Source organism: Indicator indicator, chromosome 20, assembly GCF_027791375.1.
Source record: "Indicator indicator isolate 239-I01 chromosome 20, UM_Iind_1.1, whole genome shotgun sequence".
NCBI lineage: Eukaryota > Metazoa > Chordata > Aves > Piciformes > Indicatoridae > Indicator > Indicator indicator.
This window is the reverse complement of record NC_072029.1, coordinates 11,082,054-11,103,049: the sequence shown is the minus strand read 5'-3', so window position 1 is coordinate 11,103,049 and position 20,996 is coordinate 11,082,054. Positions and strand designations below refer to the sequence as shown.

Genomic DNA, 20,996 nt, shown 5'->3' with positions numbered 1-20,996 from the left:
AGCTTTTCCACAGATGTAATGATACTTGGGCAGGATGCTTGCATGCTGGTCTGGATGAAAGTGATTTTTCCACAAAGGTTTAACTTCACTGAACTAATATTATCCTAGTGGAGTGAGTGCATGCCTGACATTTTCAGAATTACCTATGTTATATGGAAGAATGAAAATCATGATTTTTCAAGGAAGAAAAACCACCTATCCTCTCTTCTTCAAACACAGCCTGGAGGTGAGAGGGAGCAGAGGTTTGTATCTTGGGAGTAGTTCTGGCTGTGTTTTGTTTCAGGCAGCCAGGGCAAATCCACTGCTGTGTTATGTGAGTAGTGGAAAACTTTTTTAAATTGTCTTGCCTTTGAGAAGAGGAATGTCTTGGAGGACTTGGAATGGCTCATTAGTTGCATTTAACTTCCCATCCTCTGTACATTTATGTGGAGACCAAAGTTGCTAGAAGGCCACCCTGTCAGCTCTGCTTCAGCAGTCAGCTGCATTCCACCATCAGCCTTTTAAAATCCTGTGGATAACTCTTAATTTCTGGTGGACATCTTACCATCATTCATTCTTGCTCAGGAAGAGCCCAGCCTAAGCTTAATTTTCAACCTCTTTTGATGTATGGACACAAGAGCAAGGCTTTCTTATGCAGTCTGGTCCCCACTAGTGTGAATTTATGCACTCCTTAACAATCAGCTTCCTTTCTGTAGTTACTAATCTCATATTGGCCTCCAGGATTTATTGTTTAGCTGAAGAGAACTGGTCAAGTGCAGCCAATGGAGTTATGTATGAAAGCCAAGTCTGTGTCCAGTTTAATCTGTCTCAAGGATAGCACTAGCAGCTCAGAATCTGAAATACTGCCACAGAAGAAAGATGTGTCATTTTGGATGGGTTTTGCTGAGCTTTTTCCAAGGCCTTTCCTACAATGTTCCTCATTTAGGCAAATCTTGTTTCTATTTCCCCTCAGTATTAATCCAACATTTTGCCTTCAGCTGTAGAAGCTTTTGCTTTGAGCCCATCCTGACACCTGGGACGACAATCATTCTGTCTTGATGGCAGATGGTTCTATCTCAGTAGCAGATGAAAGCAGGATGCAGAGCAAGCTGTGAAAGATGGGCAGATATATGAAAAGCTGTTTTCTTTCAAGAAAAGAGTACAACTGATATTTTTAATTTTTTTCAATTTGGAAAAGAAACTTTGAGAGTCAAAAGCAGTATGAATAGAACTGTGGAAGTGAATAATGAATGATTATTCATTATTTACCCAAAGTGGAAAACTAGAGGTATGCAACAAAACTCGTGGGCAGCAGGCCTTGAATCCAAGGGTTGGACCAAGTAATTACCTCATTTTTGCAGACATCCCAAAGAATCAGCTGCTTTGAGGTAAGCTGCTGAGCTGGTGGGTGTATTCATGCATCTTTATTCAGACAGGAGTCCCTTTCAGTTGTTGCTGAGAGGCCACTCTGAGGTCATTGCTGTTTGCATTGTTCAAAACAAATGCATGGCTCTAGGTTGTACACAGCAGTGAAGTTTTCCCTGGCATGCAGGGTGTACATTTTTCTTGAAGTGCTGATGTGCTCACTCAAAACACAGATGTGTTCTCACTCTAGGAACAAGCTCTTTCATTACCTGTACAAGTAAGGAGTAGAGGTATAGTATGAAGCCATCCTTATGACAGAGGAGAAAATGAAGACTCCAGAGATAGAAGCATCCTTAGAATTATAAATTTTTCTCTTCCTGATCAACCAAGCTGCTTGGGACAAAGGTCTAGGGCAAATACTCTGCAGTAATACCAGGTTAAAAAAAAAAAAAAAAAAAGCCTGCTATGCATTTTTAAAAACCAAACCCATCACAGACCAAATCTGAGCAAAATGCTGTCCAGCTCCACTTTTTGCAGAGCATTTCTAAGCCAAGCTAACTAGTGAAGATAACTCAACTGCATGGCAGCGATTCAGTCACATCTTGGTCTCCTCCACAGTTTCACACATGCATGGATGCACTCCAGAAGATTAGTTCTGGGCAGTGAAATCTTGTATACGTTCTGAAAACAGTGACCATGGCCTCAACTCCTTATTGTGAGTCCTCCTCACTCCTACTCATCCTGTGCTGTGAGGTATGAAGCAACCAGGCGATGTGAAGCCCTGCCAGCACTGCCTGCCTGGGCAGGAAGAGAGGAAATAACTGCTTTCTTGGATACTGACACTCTTACTGCCCTTGCATTCTGTGGATTTACTGTTTTCTGCATTCTCAGTTTTTCTCAAATGATTGCCTTAGGGCCAGTTGGTCATCCCTGAATGGGTCAGTAACATGGCTGCATCTCCAGGATTTTTGCAGGAAGCAGCTGCCTGAAACTTGGCTTCTGGTAGGCCTGTTTGGTTCTACCCTTTACTTCTCAGAGTTTCAAGGCAAGATCTACTGTGAGAGCAGCAGTAATTGCATCTCTAAAAAGGAATCTGTATCTTGTGGTCAGAACAGGTTTAACTACTGAACCTGTTCAAATATTAATAGGGTTAAGGGTTTTGTATAATCCTTACTGCTCTAGACTAAAGGAAGTTATGTAGTAAAGCTTAATCCAAATAAAATACAAATTTAGTGGACTGCTGCAACTGTTTGCACAAGTACTGCAGATACACTTTTTATAAATTACTAAGAATGTTCTTCTGAAAGTTGGAAAATTCAGGCAAAGGTAAATTCTGAAGAAGGTATGCTGAAGATCATGCCTGTGTAGACCTCATATTCCTACCCCCAAAACTAATCACCTCACAAATGGGTTCTACTTCTAGCAAAATAAATCTAGATGCTGTCCTCACCAGATCCTGTCAGTGTCCCTTTGTGCTTTAAGTTTGAGGATGGGAGATTTAGACTGGAGATGAGGAAGCAATTCTTTAGTGAGGGTGTGGATGTCCCCTCCCTGGAGGTGTTCAAGGCCAGGTTGGAGGAGGCCTTGAGCAACCTGGGCTAGTGGGAGGTGTCCCTGCCCATGGCAGAGGGGTTGGAACTGGATGATCTCCGATGTCCTTTCCAACCTAAATCATTCCATGAATCTATGAGTCAAATTACTGGTTCACAGTACTGATTTGTGCCACAGCAGTACCTGAGCTAAGCAAGGAGATGCTAAGTGACCCTTAAGGGCTGTCTGGTAGTAACTTCAGTAACTGGAATCGTAGTGAAAGTAGTAACTGCAGAGTTGCCATTAGATGTGCCCTATGAGACCTAGCTGGTGGGTACCTGTTGAACAGACCTCCTCTTGAGATGTAGAGAAAATAATATGGTGGGGTCTTTTTTTGTTTGTGCTTGGTTTTGGGTTTTAATGAGTACAGTGAAGACCCAAGGTGGGATTCATCTTAACCGATTTTGGACATCTACAGCACAAGCACCCATGGCTGAGCAATTCACTCTCTGTACCTTATCAGTGGAAGGGAAGGGGAAAAAAGCAGTGATTTATCTAAGCTGTGGGTATGTCTGCTTTAGGATGAGCTGTGTTATACCTTGGTCTCCCCTGACTATATTGGCTATACAAATTCACTGGAGTGCCCGTCTCAGATCGAGCTGTCTGTGTTTTGACAGATGATTCCCATTCAACACGTTCAGCAAAGGCTCTATGTCTGTTTGTGAGCTTTGTATGTGTGTATGAAATGTAAATAACTGTGGTAGTGTTGGAAAACTCCATTTTGTGTCCTCTTGAATGCAGCATTAGTCAAACAATAAGGGTTGAGGGTCATGGGAAGTACAGTGGCTACCTATTGGCATGTTTGTTTTTTTTTCTTCTAGGTTGGCATTGCTGAAGAAGAGTGGTGAAGAAGATTGGAAGAGCAGGCTTGGCAAAAAGCAGGAGTATGCAAAAGCATCTGTCACAGATCGGAGTGTGCAGATGCAAGAAGTTGAGCAGCTGTTGAAGAAGGTAACTCTCTCCTTGTTTGGAAAAAAACATCCTGCTTGAAATGCTTCAGCGTTTTTGAAGATGCATCCAACTAGATAGGCATGCTCCATATCAGCTACTAGCTCCTGCTTTTCCTCTTGTTGTTAGGCCTGTTAAAAATATATATATATATTCTCCCAACATGAGGGCTCTTTAAATTGAACTATCAATCTTCACTGTCTTAGGACATGAATATTGGTTACAGTGTCTTTACCACAGCAGATTGTGAACCAGTGTGGAGGCTTCTGGAGAGTTTAATGATTTTAAGGCTTTCCTCCCCCCAGTGAAATTCTGGATGAGACTATAAATGTTTCAGATTCCTCCAATGTGTTGTCTCTGTGTATATTCATTCTTTGAGCAGTAATTTTGGATCCTAAAACACCGAGGAATGTCAGAGCATTCATGAGCCAGTTGGCTTTTGGTTGTCTTGTGTGATCTCTGGCCCCTGTGAATAGTCAAAACCATCTGAACAAGGATTTTCTCTCTCTTGTCAGAGTTACTAAATAGAGTGGGAGATGGGTAGAAAAGTGTAGAGGAAAGGAAAGTCCACATTGGCAGCACGCTCTGTGCTGTGTCTGTACATGAGGAAATCGCTGCCTAGCAGCAGTGGACCTGCAAAGAAAGACAATTGCTGATGAGGAGCTGCTATCCATGCCGTACTTGCTTGGTTCACTTCAAGCTCCTGTCTACTCCTGTGGCCCAACTGCCCTTAGCAGCTGTGGTGTTACATGGGAATCCAGGAGTGCACTTCAGGACTTGGTTTCACCCAGAAGTTTGTGCACTCTGCCATGTGGACCAAAGCACAGGAAGGGAAGATGACTGGGAGGGTTCAAAATGGGCTGCTGGTTCTAACTACAGGACTGATGTGGACTTGTGTCCCTTGAAAATGACAATGTCAGTTAAAACAGGCTGTTTCCAAAGCCTTAAATTTCTTGGAAAGAGTACTTTGACAGAGGGCAAGTGAAGATAGAATTTGTGTTACAGATTTTGCTAGTGGTGACAGTGATCTTCAGATCAAATTATTTCATCGATTCATGGAATGGTTGGGCTTGGAAGGGACCTTCAAGATCATCTAGTTCCACTCTCCGTGTTGGAACACATTCCACTAAACCTCAAGGCCTTATGAGCCTGGGCTTGGACACCTCTAGGAAGAGGGGGCTTCCATGACCTCCCTGGGCAACATGTTTCAGTGTCTCACCACCCTCACTGAAAAGAATTTCTTCCTCATCTCCAGTCTAAATCTGCCCTCCTCACACTTAAAGCCATTGTCCCTCATCCTATCACTACTAGCCCTTGTAAACAGTCCCTTCTGAGCTTTCTTGTAGGTTATTCCTGGGGTACTGGAATTGTGAAAGTGCTGCTTCTATTGAACAGTAGAGGCAAACACATACAGTGTATTACAAGTAAGGAGTTGGCACACAGTCTGTCATTATTGAGAATAAATCTGGGCCTGAACTTGTGACTCATCAACAGTTCTGTGTTAACTGGACAGAAAACCAAGAAAGCTGGTTTTTGCAGTTTGGTTTGGGTTTACACTGTGGACTTCCTCAAAAGTCCAGTTGCTAGTTTGAAAGATACAAAAACAGTTTCAGTGAGAAAGCAAACTTGTGGTCACATTTTTAAGGGAGCAGTCTCCAAATTAATAACTGTTGATATCAGATAACAAATCTGCTTCAGCTGAAGACAATGGGGTTGAGAAAAAGTTTTAAGCAGCTGCCAAGATTTAGGCTGAGACAACACCTTTGTTCTCTCTTCTCCCTCCCCAGCACCAGTATTCTCCCTGCTGTGTTACCACTTGCAGCAGTTTCACCCAGCAGAGCACAAGTTAGGATTTTAAAGCTAGTAAGCAAGTGTGAAGTGCTTGAAGGGTACAAGCTTTGAAGTGACAATGTCAACAGTGGGAGCTTCTGTCACTGGGTAACCAACTCTGTTGGTTGATGTTACCTTTTGGCTATTTAAAGTCTAAATCCAAGGATTTGCATGTCTGCCAGCAGGTGAAATCTTGGATGTATAAGAAAAAAATGTTAGTCTGACTAAATACGCAACTCCCTGAGCTGTATTGATATTTGTGATGCTGATTCATTCTGTGGTACATGATAAATAATGCCAAGCTTCACCAAGTTGGCCACACTGCTTACAACATAACCATTTCAGCTGCCCTTAGATCTCAAAATACCATTATTGATAATTGATCAATGTGATGGCTGTAACCCTTTGAGAACCATGAAGCAGTGTGCCACTGAGGTCTCTGTTTGTGGAAGAGCTGTAAGCTTATGATGTGATTTGGAATTTTGTTGCTCTCTGTTCCTGGATTGCAATGCAAATGCAGGGATTGTGCTGATTACTGTGTTCTGGGCTACTCAGAACACAATTTCTGTGCATGGCAGTCATACATCGACAGCAAAGGGTGTGTAAACTTCTGTCGTGCCCTGTTGGTTCAAAATAATGCCTGAAGTTTTTAGTTGCAGTATCACAGGATCACAGAATGTTAGGGATTGGAAGGGACCTTGAAAGTTCATCCAGTCCAATCCCCCTGCCAGAGCAGAATCACCTAGGGCAGGTCACACAGGAATGCATCCAGGAAGGTTTTGAAAGTCTCCAGAGGAGACTCCACAGCCCACCCTGGGCAGCCTGTGCCAGGGCTCTGTCACCCTCACAGTGAAAAACTTTCTTCTTTGTGTTCATGTGGAACCTCCTCTGCTCCAGCTTACAGCCATTGCCCTTTGTCCTATCATTGGCCATCACTGAGCAGAGCCTGGCTCTGTCCTCCCCACACTGCCCTTTACAACTTGATAAACACGAATGAGGTCACCTCTTCTTCTCCAAGCTAAAGAGCCCCAGCTCCCTCAGCCTTTCCACACAAGGGAGATGTTCCACTCCCTGCAGCATCTTTGTGGCTCTGCACTGGACTCTTTTAAGCAGTTCCCTGAGGTCCCTCTCGAACTGAGGGGCCCAGAACTGGACACAGTGTTCCAGATGTGGCCTCAGCAGGGCAGAGCAGAGGGAGAGGAGAACCTCTCTGACCTACTAACCACATCCCTTCTAATCCACCCCAGGATATTACTGGCTTTCTTGGGCCAATTCCTGGTGATGTAGTCAGACACCTTTTCTAGATCTTCTTTTGTGTGTGTGTCTTTTTAAAAGGTTGCCTAACTTGTTCTGAAGAGTTGATTATTGAAGCATAGTTGTATAAAATAGAAGTTGTTAGAGGACATCTAGATCTCTTATAGGCAACAAAAGTTGAAAGGTTCATGCTCTTAATAAAACAGTTACAGAGGAGGACCACAAGGATGATCAAAGGGCTGGAGCACCTTTGCTATCAGGATAGGCTTGAAGAAGCTGGGGTTGTTCATCCTGGAGAAGAAAAGGCTCCAGGGGACCTTATGGCTGCCTTCCAGTACCTGAAGGGAACCTGCAGGAAAGTTGGAGACAGACTTTTCATAAGGGAGCCTAGAGACAGGACAAAGAGGAATAGTTTGAAGCTGGGGAAGAATGGGTTTAGACTGGATCGTAGGAAGCAGTTCTTCAATACGAGGGTAGTGAGACTCTGGAATAGGTTGTCCAGAGGGGTTGTGGATGCCTCCTGCCTGGAACTGTGTTAAAGGCCAGACTGGATGAGGCCTTGAGCAACTAAATCTAGCTGAGAGCCATCACTGCTCATGGCAGGTGTATGGAGTAGATGATCTCTGAGGTCCCTTCCAACCTGAGCCATTCTCTGATGCTGTGAACTAGTGCTGTTTGATCACTTTAGTCAAAATGCTTCTGCACAGTTGCCTGCATGGTGAGATAGTTCTCCAAATGTGTTATAGTCATTTCTGTGTAGGCTAAATTGTATAAACCCCACCACTTTTGGAAAAACTAATGGAGCAATCTCAAATGGGGCAAAAAAGAATTAACTCAGGGAGATACAGATGAGGTGGAAGCTGAGGTTTTACTTGGAGTTCTAGCATCTGTTTTGATGATTGCTGCACATAGGGGGAAAATTTGTTGGAAGCTGTGAGGCTTCTTAAATTATTTATATGTAGGGTAAAACATACTTGGACAGTGAAAAGAATAGCTCTAACATCAGGGGAGCAACTGTACACTGAGGAATGTCTCACTGGATTAAAAAAAAAATCATTTTATTTGTGAAAAATATTTTGGATTTCATATACTGGTATTCATCATCCTAGGTCAAATGGAAGATTTCCAGTTCAGGGTTTTTTTTATGTGTAGAAGAATTACCTAACTTGAAAAATCTCTCCTTAGTATCAAAATAACAAGATTTACTGGAATGAAAATTGCTATTTTATAGTCAGCCTTTTAAGAGCCCCTGATTAATGTGATTACCAGCTGCACTGCAGTCACATTAAAGCAGTGAATGCACTTCATTCTTACTGCAAGTTCAGACTGCTGCTCAGCACTACTGCTAAAGGCTGGGGCTGAACAGTCAATTCAGAATTACTCTGAGATGAAGTAAAAATCTTAAAGGGGGTAAGCCCTCAAAAGTGACCTTTAGGCAAAGTATTGGTCTCTTGCTGTGGTAATAGTTTCATCCATTTCACTGCATCCACCAAGTGATTAAAGCTGGAACTCTAATGGTCAGGCTTTGCTTTCAGCCATTAATGAGCTGCATTTACCCATATTCTGTGCTGTAACCTATGGAAAGGAAGAGGAATTATAGATGATAAGGCCATGTCTAATCAGCTTTGGGTAAGCCCAGCTCTGAGGCAGGGGTTATTTATAGGCTTTGTTTAGAATGGTGAACTCACCTTCGCTGAGTGTCATGGGCTTAGCAATTCCCTCCAGATGGCTGTTGGCTATCCCACTTTTAGTGCACATTCTTGCCTTTCACCCAGAAAATAGATGGCTTCCTACTTAGCAGGGCCTGATTAAACTTGCAGCAGAATTATTCCCGTTGTGGCTGACATGGTTCATCAGTTTGATGGTGCATGAAAAGGGAGACATGAAAATTATCAGCCTATGAAAAGTGAATCTTCTGGCTGTGCTGTTTTGTTCTGTTTTGAGTTGTGATACTGTCAGTAACTTGTTACAGCATGGAATGGCTTAGGTAAACATGAAGTTGTATTATGGCAACTTTTTTCATCCCTGGCTTTCCAATATGGGAAAATCTTCTAGAGGATTCAGATTTGCTTCATTTAAAGAAATTAGAGAGATGAGCTCCCCCCTCCTCAGTGTCTGACAGTCCAGTTCTTTTCTAATTCCTTTTGCTTCTGTCCTTGTCATAGGAACCTGTATATGCTTCTACTTACTCTCCTGTCATATCTGCTCTCCATAAATTTCATCCTTTTCTACCTATTAATCAGGTGAGCAAAAGTCTGCACAATTTAAATGCTCAACAATGTCATGTAAGCACATTCTGACAGTGGTGGTTTGTGGGGGTTTGTTGTTGTTTATTTGTTTTTTTTTTAATAGGAAATTAATAATCCTCTTAATTTAGCAGCTTAGTAAATGCTGTTTTAAAGAAAGAGTACACAGCATGGTGCCACAGTACTTCAATGTACATTCTGCTAGTCTTATGGTTGCTTTTTCAAACTCTACATCTGTTAGCCTCTATAGGTGAGGAAGTGAGTGAAGGGAACCTCGTTGCATTGGTTCTAACACTGAAAACTTGCAAGTTGTTCAAAAGGATATTTAAAAGGAGCAATACGTAATTGCAGAGCAGTTATTTTAGAATAAAATGCTGTGTAGTCTGCCTTCTCTAAGTAAGACAATGTAAGACAAAAAATGATCTAATTTATTGCCTGGAAAAACAAGCTGCTTTTGTTCAGAGGTGACTTTCCCACAGTACTTTTCTTTAGTCCCTGTCTGAAGGATTTTTGCTTTGACATATCCTGCTTCAATTCTCTGACTGTCCCATCTTCCTGCTTCTCTCTCTCTTTTCTTTTTTTTTTTTTTTTCTTCCTTTAAGGTCTGTAGTGCTAGCTTGAAAGAATCAAGCTCTCTGATTTCTGATGATCGTCATCCTTGGAGATGGAAGGTGAAATGCTGTGTAAACTTCATATTTAATTGTTGGAGGGAGGAGTAAGAAAGCAAATTGCTTTCAGATCTAAAATGCACGTTCCCAAAGAACTTGTGGCAACAGTTAACTTTGTGTTTGCTTGGGAATAGAGTTCTGCTGTGTTCCAGTAAATGTCAGAGAAGCTTCATGTGAAGTGCTCCTCAAAATCATGTCCATACCTCTGCAATTCCATCATAAAGAATGTGAAGAACTTACTTATAAAGAATTAGTAGAGAATGAAAAATAGAAACATAACCAAGTTTTCTTTTAGAAAAACGCAGGCTCCATTATTGTAAACTTTTAACATGCAGCAATTTCACTGTAACATGAAGTAATTTTTCATGTGTGATTATGCTCCCTGGGTACAGTTCAACTCTTGACCCTCTCATCAGTAAAAGTACTGATCTGATTTAATCTGAGGCAGTTTTCTTTTTTTTTTTTTTTTTTTTTAAATCTTCAGATTACTTTTTCATGTTTTCTCAAACATTTCCATACTGTCAGCATCCTGGATATAAGCGTAGCAGCTAGAAACCCATGAGCTATTGCAATACAGATTCTGCCACTTTGCTCTGGTGAGACCTCACCTGGAGTGGAGTACTGCATCCTGGAAGGACAAGGACCTGATGGAGCAGGTCCAGAGGAGGGCTATGAAGATGATCGAGGAGCTGGAGCACCTCTGCTATGAGGACAGGCTGAGGGAGCTGGGGTTGTTTAGCCTGGAGAAGAGAAGGCTCCATGGAGACCTAATAGCAGCCTTCCAGTGCCTGAATGGGGGCTAAGAAGAAGGCTGCAGAGGGACTGTTTCCAAAGGCCTGCAGTGATGGGACAAGGGGCAATGCTTTGAGATTAGAGAAGATTTAGATTGGATGTTAGGAACAAGTTCTTTAGCATGAGGGTGGTGGGACCGTGGAACAGGTCGCCCAGGGAGGAGGTTGAGGCCCCATCCATGGAGGTATTCAGGGTCAGGCTTGCCAAGGCAAGCAGCCTGATCTAGTGGAGGATGTCCCTGCTCACTGAGGGGGTTTTTGACCAGATGACCTATGGGGGTCCCTTCCCACCCAAAGCATTCTAGGATTATCTGTTCAGAACAACTATTCCATGAGAATTTTTCTCATATTTTTCCACATCTTCTGAACTGACTGGTTTTAACTTGTTTCTTTTTTCAAGTAGCATTGCTCTTAAACACACCATTTACCAGATTCTTCTGATTAAGAGAAGTTAAACTATGTGATTATTTCTTCATCTTCATCACTCTTCTGTTTGTTGGTGTCATCCTGAGGATCTTCACAGCAGAATTGTGTCTTTTTTCCATGTGCATGAAAACATTTTGATCTCAGTTGGGATGAATCAGATCCATTTATGGCTTTTTGCTTTAGAAATAATTTTCCAGCCAGTTAACTGGTTTGCAGCCTTTAAGCTGCACTGATGTTTTTATATTGCTCAAGAAAACCCAGAATGTCATCTGTGATTAAGCCAAATATATTAAAGAAATCAGAGGTAACTTGTGTTAAGATATTTAATCATACTTGATCTCATCAAACTTTATCATTTTGATTAAACCTGTTTTCCATAATGCCATGTGGAATGGCATTAATTATGTGCCTGTGCTTTAATTCCTCATTGATTGTCTTACAGCAGTCTCTGCATGAGCATCTGGACCAACACACAGCTTGTGGGACCTGTGCCCACATGCTAAAGTTTTACTTCTTCTAAATATTGTCTTCATCTGAGCCTATAGCAGTCCAAGACATGTTTCTTCCTACACATTTTCCCATTTTAAAGGCTTTTTTTTTTTTTTCCACAAATTCATTGGTAGTGATTGAGGCATCTCCTCTTTCAGTTATTTCATGTTTTTGGATGCCAATTCTTCTGATGCTGCTTCTGTTTCACTTAATTTTAGGAATTTATTATTTGTCTGAAGCAAGTGATAGCAATGAACCCACAGATGTGTTTTTCATGATGAATGAGAACATTTCCTTGGCTGTAATCACCTTTATTGTGGTTGTTTAGTGGGGAAAAAAAATGCATTGGAGCTCTTTGTCTTCCCCAGCATTTGTTTATTCTTGATACTGGGCTTTTTTTGGAGGGGGGAACCTTTAACTCCCCTCACCAAAATGGATGCAATTGGAAATAAACCTTGCAATTAAAAGCTTGTCAAGTTTTATTTTTCTTGCCATAATGTCTCCCAAGCAGCATGGACTTTGACCAACTAATTTTTCCCTAAGAGCGGCCATTTGGAAATTGTGAAAGTTTTTAAACTATTCCCAATTACCAGGTGTATGTTTTCCTGACATTCTTTTGGCAGTTACATTGACTCATGTTAGTTTTCCAGCTATAGAAAATTCTTTTTTTCTTTTAATCATCACACAGAGATAGTTTGGGGTTTCACCAGAACTGTTATGGTAAATTAAATGGGTTAGGGATTGCTTGGTGTCTATTCAGTTAATAATTTTTTTTTAGTTTATTTGTTCATTAATAGATGAAGGTGGGAGTCTTCAAGCATTGGAAAGACATCTAATATGGAATTGCTCCAAGTTCTATAACATATGCATCCAGTCTGTTTATTTTATTATTTTTTTTTTTAGGATCTTTAAAGATGTTTTACCCAATAGAACAGCTTGAAATCATCCATATGAAAAAGATGTTTGTTTCTGCTGTTAGACAGCTACTCTCTTTTGTCCTTTTCACACAGCTCCAGAATTGCTCATTATTTTTCATAGATTGCATTGGGGTGGAAGGGACCCTCAAAGGTCATCTTGTCCAACCCTCCTGAGGTCAGCGGGGACACCTCCAACTAAATCAGGATGTTCAGGGTCACATCCCGTCTGATCTTGAATGTCTCCAGGGATAAGGCCTTAACCACATCCTTGGGCAACCTGTTCCAGTGTTTCACCACTCTCATTGTAAAGAACTTCCTCTTTATGGCCTACCTAAATCTACTCTGCTGCAGTTTCAAACTATTGTCCCTTGTTCTGTCACCACAGGCCCTTCTAAACAGTCCTTCCCCAGCCTTCTCGTAGGTTTCCTTCAGGTATTGAAACGTAGCTCTCAGGTCTCCCCAGAGCAGTTTGTGTGTAGTGATTAACAAACACACTTTCCAGGTCTGTGTCTTCAGAATTTCCATTATGTCTGCACACTCTGAGCCTTCCGGTGTTTGTTGGAGACAGAATTCAAAATTAAGCTGCCTGTCACTCAAATACCTCTCAAAGAACCCATATGACTCTACTTCTTCCTGCCTCTCCCTCACTTGCCCTCATAGTCTAATGGAAGTCAGCATCCTCACTACCTTAAAGCTATTTGTTTTGTGTACAAAATTCACTTTAGTTTCGTTAGGTCTTCATTAATTTCCTGCTAAGATCTCCCTCAGTATGTTGCTGTGGGTTTTTTCTGGTTCATCCCAGAGGTGACTGTGCTCACACTGCAGTGCGTAGTGAACAGAGATTATTTCCAGTGGTTTCCTTTAAAGCATTTGAAGGCTTTTACAGATGAGGAGGTGATATTGAATAGACCTGCATCTTGTTATTTCTATTGAATGTTTCAGAGTTCCAGGGGAAAATCAGAGGCTTTTATCTTGATTATTGTGACTTGCAGTCACAGTGTCTGGCTGCCCAGCTATCTTTCCTAATAAACTGAGAACAAGCCTTACTGCAGGAGGCTGAAGGGATAACATGGCACTAGAGGAAGGAGTGAGGGCTCTCATGTCTTAATCCTTGTACAAGCCACTGCATGGTTTGTCTTTGCTCTTCTGTCTGGTGGAGGCTGCTCCTGGTAAATGCTGAAAGCTATGAAACCTGTTGGGGTGTGTCCCTCTGCAGTCGCAATAGTTTCAATAGAAAGTGACTGATTTATTTAATCTGTTTAATTTTGAGAAAGTAATTGGGCTATCTGGGTTTATATCTCTTCTTTGTGTCTTGAAAGGAGAAGAGTGTTTATGTTCACAAGCTTTTGCATATTGTTCCATTTCCCCTCTGAGGCTGTATGAGCTAGAGGTGTGCTAAAGCTTTAGATTTTCATATGGTTTGTCAATTCTGGCAGCTAGATTGTGAAGAAAAATGCCAAACAGGAAACAACTTGGAAGTAATTCTAGAGTCAACAGTCCTATGCATTAAAAAATGCTTTCATGCTTGATGTCTATACGCTATAATCCCTGAAATGTTGCTCCTTTGTTATAAGTGCATTGAAGCAATATTTCCTTGGCCTGACCTAGCTACAGCAGAGTATGTAAATTCAGTTCCTTTCCTATTTAATGTACTATCATCAATCCTTGTGTTAGGAGGGCACTGAGATAGTGCTCTTAGCTGCTTCTAGACACTCAAGCTGCTGGCTGCTGCCCTCTAATGCAAGCATGAAAAGCTGAGTGACCTTAAAAAAATAAAAATAAAAAATAAAAATAAACAAGAGATGCTTAATGCTCACAGTCATTGGAAAAATATTCAGTAGAGCAAGCTGGCACAGGAGCTAAAGTGAGCAGCCTCTGGAGGAGGAATAACGCTGCTAATCCTGCTTGGAGAATTGAGTTGCTGTAAGAGAGTGATTCAGAACTCCCCAGCTGAAGTTACACTTCTTCCTTGTTATTCCCTGTGCCACCTGGAGATTTGCACACTTGAAAACAGCTGCTGAAAGTCAGTTTGGTGACCTCACTAGTGTAGCAAGTCATGCTTCAAAGAACAAGGTCTAGGAATTTACACACCGAGTAGTTTGCTTGGCTTAGTCCTTTTCTTGAAACTACCAGACATTTGCCTTGGCTGGTCATTTCAAGAAGAGGTTAAAAAGCATAGACCAAAACCTGATCTTCACATTGTGATGGGGCAGCAAGACTATGAAGCTTCTCAGGGTCAGACTCATTAAGCTGTATGTGTGACTTCAGTAGCTTGTTCTCCAGTTCTCTTCCCTCTGCAGCTGGCAGCTGCAATGTTCAGCCAGCCTTTTGCTGGCTAGTCAGTTTATCTATTTTTAAACATCACTTTCTCTCTTTCCCCCCCAAAAAAAGCAGAGAATGGCAGATAACCAAGAAAGTCAAATGACCATTGAAGAAAGGAAACACCTGATTACAGCTCGAGAAGAAGCCTGGAAGTCTAAGGGTAAAGGAGCAGCCAATGACTCCACGCAGTTCACTGTAGCTGGCCGAATGGTGAAAAAAGGTCAGTGATGAAATGATCCCAATATAAATAAGTGACTGCTTATCTGTCTAGTCAAAATAAAGTCAAGCTAAAGCTATGCAGAAACAGTACCCATGTTTAGCAAGAGGAGGGCTATTTATCTCCAACTGAATATCATGTCATGAGGCTGTTAACTCCAGCTTCTTGTGGCCTTTGGTATTGATCCATTTTATTCTGCACTGTTGCACTACAATGCAGCTATTACTGGACTCTGTTTCACTGGTGGTAGTCAATTACTCAAATAGCCTTTGTTTTGGTTTTTCTTCTAATACAACCCAGAGGTCACAGTTGGATTATTCATTCTTATTTATTCTTGCTTTGAAAAGCCAGATGCACTGTCTAGAGAAAAGTTGTGAAATCTAGTTGTTGCTGTTTCTGGCACTTCTCTCACCTCTAGGATCCTTGGGAATATTCAGCAAACATTTGTTATTTTTATGGATGCTCTTTTGGACAACAAAACAACTTGAGTTGTTGTGTTTGGCTGAAGAAATCACTGAACGCTTTTCTGCATAGAACCAGGGAGCAGAAATGACAAAGAAGTGGTGTTGACATTTTGGGGACCTCTTGAATTCAGTTACTGTTTCCAGATGCAGTCCTCCTTCTGAAGTGGAGTCTCTAAAGGCTATAGTGTGGTAGAAATAGAGCTGGTCATGCAGTGAGCCTGCCCAGAGTGGTAGTGGATGCCCCTTCCCTGAGGGTATTCAAGGCCAGAATGGATGAGGCCATGAGCAACCAAACCTAGTTGAGAGGCATCCCTGCCCATGGCAGGGGGGTTGGAGTAGATGATCTCTGAGGTTCCCTTTCAATCCTATGCCATTCCATGATTTTAAAATGATAGCTTTTGGAAAAAGGCACCTAAACTGATCTCTTGTGGTTAATGAATACTAAATTTTGTTTTGTTACAAGAACTTGGTTGTTAAACACAACAAGGAAGCGGGAGTTAAATGCAAACCTCCAACAAAAATCATTGTGACACGGGGGCACTATTACCCCAAGGGGGAAGTCCATTTTCAATCCTATAAACAGATACATGGTATTAGGAATTACATTTATTACTAATGTATTTTAGCTGCTACACTGATTTTGCTACTAGAAACCAGGAGTGGGCAATGTTTAACCTATTTTGGAGGGTTGCCATGAAAAAATGTTTTTGTCCACAGCCTGCTTTTTGAGATTTGTGTTCCACCAAATAGACGGGTCTTTGGAAAGGAATAGAAAGTGATAATATTTGCTTTTCTTAATGGAAAAAAAATACCTTGAAAGAATCTCTTCAGGTGCTGCAGCCATTCTTTCAGAGAGGCGAGGTAACCCAGTGCCAGTGGCATCAAGAAAAGTAGCCCATGTGGGATTTTACTCAGATGTGTGCTGTTTTTATAACCTAAAAGGATAAATTATCATTATGAGTTTTAAATTGAAGAGCTGATGAGAAAGCAATGCAAAATTAAATCCCTGTTATACACACGTGCACAGATGTTGTGTTTTAATTGCTTCTTAGGGCTGAAAATGTTTCACTCTTAATTGGAAGGGGATTGTTTCCAGCAGATGAAGCAGTTCTCAGTGTGGTCTCGTGGATTAAGTCCTGGGAGAGCTGCTTAAGAGCTGTGTCCTCTCAAACACATTTTGATGAAGGCTTTACCAGTTGACTTAAAACCTACTGGAATTTTGAGTTTCTTGGGTAACAGGGGAGAAAAGCTGTTCGTGGAAAAGCTATTTGATTATATTCTAAATCTATCTTGGTATTTGGCAGTTATAACTTGCTAGGAGTTGCAGTAAAGACAGTGGAAAGGTGGTTAGTGCTTATTGTCACAGTGCAGTATCTGTTTAATCTGATCAAAATAACTGAAGGTAGCTCAGTAATTAGTAAGCTAAGTGGGAAATAGCTAAGTTTTCCCATTCACTGAAAGCCTAGGCAACAAGAGGTAATAGACAGTTCTTTGCTTCATTATGCTTTTCTACCTAGTGAAAGCCATGAAACCCATAGAGCACTGTTTCTATTTTTGGAGCAACATAGATCCACAGGATAAAAAATGAAACAAAAATCATCTGATTTTATCCACTGGGTACAGAATCAATTGTTTTATGATAGTTAGTGAAAAGGAGGGAGAAGTACACAACCAAAGGAGGCAGTAGTTTTTGATGTGGTAGGGACTCTGACTTCCATTTCCACTTCCATTAAAAACACAAGAGAGCCCAAGCATTACTGCTTCATCCAGGGGCAGCACTCACACGTCAGCTGCATCCTGCAATCTGTAATAATAGACATGGGCTTAAATTAAAAAAGGAGTGAAGGGGTGGTTGTGGTGGTGATGGTGAAGGTGCCAAGCAAGGGTAATTTCCCTGCCAACCATATCTTTTTGTTCAGAACAGTTGCATGTTTTTAAAATGTGGCTTGTGGTTGAAGCTGATTCAAAAATGCAGACCAAGTTAACTTGGAAACAAGCAAAATGAGTGTATTCAAAAGAAAGCCTGGATCTTGTATTAGCTTGCTTACAGACACTTGGAAATAGCTTTTTTTTTTTTTTTTTTTTTTTCCTTATGAATGAGACACTTCCTGAGGCTGCTGTTTTGAGGAGCAGGCAGGGCAGTATGTTCTGCCATCCTCAGTGTAACAGTTGTGGAGGCTGGGGAAGTGTGAGGCACTGTAAGATGTGGCCAGGCTCATCTGCTTTCCCTAAATAGCTTTCCCTGTCATCACTGCTGGAAACGTGGACTGACCTGGGACTGCATTTCCTATGTTCTCTGTTCTTTGCAGGCCTGGCTTCTCCGAGTGCCCTAACACCAGCAGCATCCCCTTTCAGTAACCGGCACAAGTCCACCACTCCAGTTACAAAGCCTTTGGAAGGTGAGGAATAAAAATGACTGAAATACATTCAGGCTTCTTTACATCCTATCAATTAACAAGTTCACTTTATGGTTTCTTTGCTTAGAAATTGAAGCCAGGCCTGATATGCAGTTGGAATCAGATATGAAGCTGGACAAGCTGGAGTCATTCTTGGGAAGGCTGAATAACAAAGGTTGGTAGCTCCCGAAGGTGGCAATGTACACACTCTGCAAGCTCAGTGAATCCCTTCAGGTATCTCCCAGCTGAAGCATCTGGTAACAGAAAGCAAATATTTCTTTGTTCAGACTGCCCTCACTGATCACACAGTTCACTTTTATGGTTCAATCTTTGCTAATTTTAACAAAAAAGTCTTATGCTATTGTATTAGAAATGTACAACAACATAAATCACAAATGCCAAAACAACTTCCATCTTTCTCTACACATGATGTGGAAATTTCTTAAAATCACACAGCCAGTTTGAACCATATTGCCATATACAGTGAAACATCTTTGCATGCAGCTTAACCTTATTAAAATCAAGATAGGACACTAAGCCACTCCCAAGCACAATTCAGGAACCTCCCTGCTTCTTTGTAGAGCTTGTTGGCTATCTGTGAAGCTCTGGTGTTTCCATCTCATGTCTGTCCTCCATTTGTAAGATAAAAATGATTTTGTAATTCACTGTCAAATGCCAGAAGCAAATGTATTAACATTTCATCAGTGAAGGCTGAGAGAAATAACTTTTCCACTATGAGTTCTATTAGATCTTTTCAAAGGACGGTTGGAGGCAAGATGGAACCTCTAAGACCATAAAATGCTTATATTATCCTACCAAAACAACTAATTTTTGATAGTACTGAACTCTTTATTCAGCCAGATTTCCCAACCATTTTGTAATAAAGATTCTTGCAGGAGTTGTAATTGTGCTCCGTTTTTAGCATTCTTTGCCGTCAGACTTTTCCACTCTCTCCTTCAAATTCCATCAATTAAAAGGAAACAAACAAAACCAAACAGAACAAAACAAACAAAACCAATCAAAACCCAGCCAACCAAACAAAAAACACTTGCCAAAACCAAACAAGAAATGGCCAAAACAAAAAAAACACCACCCCAAAAGAAGCACCTCAATAATAACCAAACAAACCATCTTTACCTTTTCTAGAGTTAGAAACTCTAGTTTGATGTGTTTTTTTTATTGGGTGAGGTGTCTTTTTCCTGCAGTTGCTGGGATGCAAGAGACAGTGCTGACAGTTACAGGCAAGTCTGTGAAAGAGGTGATGAAGCTGGATGATGATGAAACCTTTTCCAAATTCTATCGCCATGTGGATTTCCCTTCCTCTTCAGTGCCTTTGGACCTTGATGAGGACTTTGATGCCATCTTTGATCCTTGTGCACCAAAGTAAGAACTGTTGGGTGGTGGTGGTTGGTTTTTTTCCCGTTGTTATGAATGCAGACATAGGGGGGGTGGTCAAAATCACAGAATCACAGAATCAGTAAGGTTGGAAAAGACCTCAAGGATCATCAAAGTCCATCCTGTCACCCAAGACCTCATGACCACTAAACCATGGCACCAAGTGCCACATACAATCCCCTCTTGAACACCTCCAGGGATGGTGACTCCACCACCTCCCTGGGCAGCACATTCCAATGGCCAACCACTCTCTCTGTGAAGAACTTTCTCCTCACCTCCAGCCTAAACCTCCCCTGGCGCAGCTTGAGACTGTGTCCTCTTGTTCTGCTGCTGGTTGCCTGGGAGAAGAGACCAACCCCCTCCTGGCTACAACCTCCCTTCAGGTAGTTGTAGACAGCAATGAGGTCACCCCTGAGCCTCCTCTTCTACAGGCTAAACAATCCCAGCTCCTTCAGCCTCCCCTTGTAGGGTTTGTGTTCAGGCCTCCCACCAGCCTCGTTGCCCTTCTCTGGGCACGTTCAAGTATCTCCATATCCTTCTTAAATCCCCAGCTTAAAGTCCTCTTGGAGATGTCTTGATACAGGAGATGTCTTTTCTTCTACGTATTCTTGAAATCACTTTTCTCTGTAAGTCAAGGCACTGATCCTGCTTTCCTAACATATGTCACACCCAAGATCAAAGCAAATCCCTAGTCATTAGGTGATTCTGACTGGGAAAGATTAACTGACCGTTATAAACATGCCTTCGTTTTTCAGGTTAATATCTTCTGTAGCAGAGCACAAACGTGCTGTTAGGCCTACACGCAGAGTCCAGTCCTCAAGAAACCCCCTGAAGATGCTGGCAGCAAGAGATGACATTCTTCATGAATATACTGAACAAAGACTGAATGTTGCCTTCATGGAATCAAAGAGAATGAAAGTAGAAAAAAGTAAGCTAACAGGATTGGTTTGGCTTGTTTTTTTTTTGTTGTTGTTGTTGTTGGTTTTTTTCTTTCTACAAGACACTATTTTAATTAAAACCAAAACAATCCTAAGCCCAAAACTCACAGCTGAAGGAATAGAATATACTCTGAGAGGCAGTAAATTGAGTTGCAAGGTTTGAGTGTAGCCGGTCTGGGAGGTCTGGGGTAAAGGGCCTGTGTGACTTCCTCAGGGGAAGCTACCTACAGCTACCTCCTGTGCTTAGACTTAATTATTTATTTTTAGTACAGTCACCTTGTGCAGCAGGAGAATGCCACTGTGCCTGCAGGGTGAGGACAGGAGGTCAGTCAAAACATAGCTAGCATTATGTTATGCTAGGGGGAGGAGCTGGCAGGAAGAGATAACCTTTTGCTTGGGTACACTGGTCTCAATTTTGGGTCTTAGTTTTCTCCCAGAAACTGGAACTGACCTTCTTGACTCCAAAAGCTTAATTTCCATAAAGGGTCAGTGCTCTGTGGCAGGGTTTTGTGCCTTACTTGTGACCTGGCTTTCTTCTGACAACCTGACAGAGAGCAAGAGCTGTCATTGTAAAATTTATTCAAAGGTTTGTCAAGCCTCTTTTACCATTTTGAGTACAAGTTTCCCTTTCTATGTTTGAATAAAGGGAGATCACATTTAAACATTGCCTGTATTAATGAAAACACAGAACCTATCTGATAGCATCATGGAATGGATTAGGTTGGAAGCGACCTTGGAGATGATCTACTCCAACCTCCTTT

The 20,996-nt window shown here is 41.6% G+C and overlaps 1 protein-coding gene across 1 annotated transcript in view; it reads left to right on the top strand.

Annotated features, from left to right (window-relative positions):
• Window positions 1–20,996, top strand: part of SVIL (supervillin) — a 104,848-nt gene that overhangs the window by 64,288 nt on the left and 19,564 nt on the right. Inside the window, exons 19-26 of the mRNA XM_054389928.1 lie at window positions 3,756–3,885; window positions 9,132–9,209; window positions 9,815–9,883; window positions 14,895–15,045; window positions 17,816–17,905; window positions 17,991–18,077; window positions 19,108–19,285; window positions 20,053–20,225. Coding sequence (XP_054245903.1) covers window positions 3,756–3,885; window positions 9,132–9,209; window positions 9,815–9,883; window positions 14,895–15,045; window positions 17,816–17,905; window positions 17,991–18,077; window positions 19,108–19,285; window positions 20,053–20,225 — 956 coding nt within the window. The remainder of the gene's footprint in view (window positions 1–3,755; window positions 3,886–9,131; window positions 9,210–9,814; window positions 9,884–14,894; window positions 15,046–17,815; window positions 17,906–17,990; window positions 18,078–19,107; window positions 19,286–20,052; window positions 20,226–20,996) is intronic.